The sequence below is a fragment of the Arachis ipaensis genome, chromosome B06 (genome assembly GCF_000816755.2).
Source record: "Arachis ipaensis cultivar K30076 chromosome B06, Araip1.1, whole genome shotgun sequence".
Lineage (NCBI taxonomy): Eukaryota > Viridiplantae > Streptophyta > Magnoliopsida > Fabales > Fabaceae > Arachis > Arachis ipaensis.
Genome location: NC_029790.2, coordinates 3,522,451 through 3,527,612, shown reverse-complemented (window position 1 = coordinate 3,527,612; position 5,162 = coordinate 3,522,451). Strand labels below are relative to the sequence as shown.

The window sequence follows — 5,162 nt, the reverse complement described above, 5'->3', positions numbered from 1 at the left end:
AATGATATTTTTGTTTTTTTTTTTTTGGGATTTTTTTTTTTAAGCACTGTCTAGGGACCTTTTTCCCTTATTTTTTTAATTTTTTAATATGGGCTTGGCCCATTTCAACACAAAAAGTGGACCAAAACTTAGCTCAACTTCCAGTCCCAAAAAGAGAATAAAAGAAACTCAACGTATGTGCCTTATGTTGGTTGTGCTTTTTTGTGAGTTGGGTTTTCCAGCCCATACTCTTACCAAAAAAAAAAAAAGAAACTCAAGTTCCAAAAACTCTGTTTTAGCTATTTTCTTCTAATTTTTCCTACATTGTTGTTTGATATCCCAAGTTTCCAACAAGCATGTTGTTTCATTTGACACATGACGTGAGTTTATTAATTAGTTATGTTAGGTATTTGTTAATTTCACGTGTTGCACATACCTTGTTATGATCGTCATGCTAAATTTTACAACTATACGAGTGTCCAACTATATGCTTCCATCATTCAATGCTTTGTTAGTGGCAAAGACTATTTTTCTCACATCGTACACGTGCTTCGCTGGACCGTAAATCTGTAAATCTTAACCATAGATGTCTAATTTATCGTTTTAAGGTAAAGTTGTACACGATCTATTGGCCTAACTTGCTGATAATATGAAGAAACAGGGATTACCCAGCATAAGTATTAAGTAACTGAGTTTATAGCTAATATTCACGGATCATAACCCATTCAACCAACGTGTCCTTTAATCCAATATGGTACAGATACTCGAAGGTTTACGACTTTTTTTTGTTTTAGAAAAAATGAAAAGAAAGAAAAGTACAAGCTACTATGCAATGCATTGACATGCAATTGCAATTGCAATAGTCAAGGTTCCATGTGTTGATGAGGAAGATAAAGTTCCACTTTACAATGTGGATTAAGGCACCCATTCAAATTCAATGTTTTTAACTGACCAACAAAGACTGCTTTTCACACAGGCCAACGATTTTAGTTTAATATAAGTTTGTTATAATCTATAGAGTAAATGACAATTAGATTTCTAAAAATTTTGATTTTGGAGTAATTAATCTCTGAAAAAAAATATCAATTTGGTTCTCCACGATAGTACCGTTAACTACTCTGATGTATCTATTTATGAAAGATTGTGTAGATAATAATTTTTGGAGAAAAATTTCATTTGTTTTAGTAGAATTTGTGATAAATAAATAGCTAAGATAATAAAATTTCATTGTCTAAAACTACATTGTTTCCATGCTCATGTGACAGCAGTGAGATATGTACCATTGTAAAAAACGAAATATATGGACAATTCCGTTTTGTTTCGCACTATTCCTAGAGAAAAAGATATACATATCCACTATTTACTATTGTGGAAGACCTAGTTGATACTTTTTTTTCTCAATGACTAATTAGTCTAAAGTCAAAATGTTCGAAGATCTAATTGTGGCTTTACTCTAATCTATATTATTAAATTATCGGACCCCATTGCATCGTTCCTAATAAAACCAATCTTATTCATGGCATCTAGAATTGACTGTGGATCAAATAAAAACCATTGTATCTTATAGCAAACCATATTGCATCTAATTAACATCATATTTCAAATCAACAAGCAGTCAGATAAATTAATCAACTATATAGAACCCCCAAGAACGTATTATATTTAAATAATTTGATTACATTAAAAATAAACAAAATCTAATTGATTTGAGATGTACAATAGGATCAACCCTTCAATGCAAGGAGATGATTTGCAATAACAAACACCACCAGCCTTACAAACCTAAGCTTCTCATATGGACAAATTTATTGCAGAGTTTCAAGGTAATCACATATCTTAATTTATATATGTGTATATATCTTTGCACTTGACATTAACTATATGAACCTTGGAAAATGTAGATGTGGAAATGGAATTCTCTATATGGAATCTTGCTTTCCCTATCCAAGAAAATGGATGGGACAAAAATGGTATATTGCATCTGTATAAAGCTTAAGCTTTCAGCTTAAACTCATTGTGGGGAAGAACATTGGTGATGATTGGTTTAATACCTATGCTTTCTTCTGCTGTTGCTTTTTTTTGTACTGCCTCACCAGAAGTTCAGCATAGAGGATCTCATTCCATGCATCCGGAACCCCCGGAAGGCACCAGTGACTGCAGTCTTGGAATCTCAACGGCGATTTCCTTTCCTCCGGTGACAAGTTTTGCTTCCTGTATATGGAGGGATGACCATCCTTCCGGAAATCCGTCATTCGAGTGATGTTAAGGTAAGATACATGAGTTTTCATATTCTTCAGCACATTCTCCAAAACTCTCATTTTAGGAGGGTATTCTGTTAGGTACTTCTCATTGTCTATAGGCACGGTTTCACTATCACATGCTCCACCCGAATTCCATTGTCCACCACTGCAGTAAGCATGATTCAAAATAGAAAAGTTTCTATGATCAGAGAAGTCTCTCAACTAAGTGCAAATCAAGTAATGTGAGAGATCACCATAATCAATTTACCTGAAATGGGAAGCAGAGTAGCCTCTGAAGAAGACCATAGACTTGGATGGGTTTACCTTGGCATCAACCCACCTGCTCCAAGTAGTTATCGCTCTTCGGAATGCCTCGAGGACGTTTAGTTCATTATAGACATGGCTACCTTCTTGGTAATAGTCCTTCCTGGAAATTTTCATGGACAAAAAAAGAGATCAAATTAGCATAGAACACAAAGGCATATTATGAAAAACACAAAGCAAAGTTGGCCTAATTTCATAGAAATTGCAATACTTACCCTTTGGAAGTTTTATCATGAGTCCACCAATGACCAGTGTTGAAGACAATGATATCTGCATCTTTATATTGATCTGAAGATCTGCCAACTAAATCGAGACGAAGCGTTTCCTTCTTCGTTCCGTTCTTGTCTGGCATTTCCCACTCTTGAACCAAGAATGGTGATACAAAAAGCTCCACTGTGAAGTTATAATCCTACAAGGCCATCATGCAAAAACCAACACTGAGTATAAGAATAACAAAAACCAGATTGGAAAAATAGTAAAAGATCTAGGCAGAAAGAATTGAACACTTACCTCGAATATGAATGAATAAGAGGCTTCCCCTCTGAAATGGACTCTTCCATTTACTTCATAAACCTTCTTCTTATCCTTTACAGCATTTCTCAGTATGCAAATCATAGACTCCCACATATTCCTATTGAGTGAATCACCAACAAAAACCAATCTTTTCCCTCTCAACAAATCCAGCATCCGATGTGCATCCATCCTATAAAAGCAAGATCAACAAATTGCATATCCACACAGATATCAGCTCATCAATTCAACCAAATTGGGACCCCAAAAGGGAAGAAAAAAAAATTCAGAAGCATCTAGAACAATTAAAAACAGAAACATTCATCAAATCATAAACTTTGAAATCTAATATATTAAATCATGAAACCACTAAATAGAACAACAGAACCCCAGATTCAAGAGGTTGAGATACCTTGGGAGGGTGCAATCCTTGGGCTTCCACTTATACTTCTGATAATCTTTGTCAGGCCTTCCATTCCCAATACAATTGAACTGTTCATCGATCAGAGGGCAAGAACCCGGTTTGTAGAGAGGGTAACTATCATCCTTAACCCATTCTCCATGGAAAAAATCACACTTGGCAAGTGACTCCATCAATTCATCATAACTCTGCTTCTTCGCCAGGGAAGCCGTGTAATTCCCTGACACAACACCCTTCACGGAATAATTGTCCTTCACAGGAGCAGAACCAGAACTCAGATTCTGATGAGGTGTCCCCACCGGAACATGGCTTGCAGCAGGTGCAGGTGCTGAAACAGCATTTGAAGTTAGATTCGCCGTGGTTTCACCTTTGGCTCCACCGGTTTTGCTTGTGTGATTTGCAGCATCTGATTCTTGCTTAAGGGGTGGTGGCTTTACCTTGAAGTTGTCAGCATGAGATTGAGAAGAATTGTTGGTGGTGTTGGTGGTGGAAGTTACAAGAGTGGTGTTGTGTAAAGCGGTTGTTGCAGGTTGAAGTGGCTCTGCTCTTGTTGTGTTATCATGAGTTTGAGAAGTGGCATTGGCAGATCTAGAAGTAGAAGTAAAAGAAGAAGTAGTGTTGGTGATTGGATCAGGAGGGTAAAAAGGATTGTTACTATTATCATCATGATCAGAAGAAGTGGTGTTGAAGAAGTAAGAGAAAACGGAAGATAACTGTGATTTGTAGGAGGAAGGAGCGGTGGGAAGAGTGGAAGAGGAGAAGATGTTGGTGAACCAAGGAGAAGAAGCGTTTTGAGAAGGAGAGAAAGCAAGGAAGATGGTGACGGCAACAAAGAAGATGGTGAAAGCGTAGGCGAAAGTGACGGCTCTTCTGGTCTTGAGAACGGGGAAGAGAGTCTTGAGGTCGGTGCCGAGGTTGAGGTTGTTGTTGGAAGCAGCACCGATCGGCGAGTACTTGGTGGCTTCAGCCATGGAAGAAGAAAGAGTAGATTATGTTTGTAATTAATTAGATTATGAAGAAGAAGAACTGAACATGTTAAAGTACAGAGTACAACACTCAACAACAGAAAGAGAAAAAGTGAACACACTAGTGCCGACGATTTTCCTTCTCATACTCATGCATTCTCAGTTTTACCCTACTTTGCTATTTTTATTAGTCAATCAAATTTATGCTTTTAATTTTAAATCATTTTTTTATTAATTTCTCATATTTTCTTTTACCTTAAATTTAGAACTTCTTAGTAAGATATAATAACTTAATAAGAGATAAAAAAGGCGTTTATGTCGGTGAAGCCGCGTTTGGAGCTCAATTATTATGGACTTCAAAAGCCCATAATATACATACCCTTTCCATATCTCCACCCACACCTTAAACAATCTTGGATCATCAAAACACATCAACGCAGTAATTTACAATTTCAGAAAAGGATAAATATGTTCCTAATCTTTTGCCCTGCGGATATTTTTGTCTCTGATCATTAAAAAATATTTTTAAGTTTTCGATCTTCATAAAATTTGGACGGATCAGTCTCTAACGGAGGTATTTGGATGGATCAGTCCCTGACAGAGGTATTTAGATAGAGAGACTGATCCGTCCAAATTTTATGAAAATCAAAGACTTAAAAGTATTTTTCAATGGTCAAAAACAAAAATATTCACAGAATAAAAAGTCAGAGACCTATTTATCAT

At 36.2% G+C, this 5,162-nt stretch overlaps 1 protein-coding gene across 1 annotated transcript; it reads right to left on the bottom strand.

Moving 5' to 3' along the window:
• Window positions 1,604-4,605, bottom strand: LOC107645403 (protein trichome birefringence). Its single transcript, XM_016349414.2, has 5 exons — window positions 3,466-4,605; window positions 3,054-3,246; window positions 2,759-2,952; window positions 2,488-2,646; window positions 1,604-2,385 (listed from the first exon to the last, which is right to left on the bottom strand). Exons 1-5 carry the CDS (start codon window positions 4,443-4,445, stop codon window positions 2,031-2,033), a joined length of 1,881 nt encoding a protein of 626 aa, XP_016204900.1. The 5' UTR covers window positions 4,446-4,605; the 3' UTR covers window positions 1,604-2,030.

Excerpts from the sequence above, each read along its gene's own strand:
- LOC107645403 (XM_016349414.2), bottom strand. The coding sequence starts at position 4,445 with ATGGCTGAAGCCACCAAGTACTCGCCGATCGGTGCTGCTTCCAACAAC. Across the intron at positions 3,247-3,465 it reads AAGGATTGCACCCTCCCAAG|GATGGATGCACATCGGATGC; the intron begins GTATCTCAACCT and ends TTGCTTTTATAG. Across the intron at positions 2,953-3,053 it reads CTTATTCATTCATATTCGAG|GATTATAACTTCACAGTGGA; the intron begins GTAAGTGTTCAA and ends ATGGCCTTGTAG.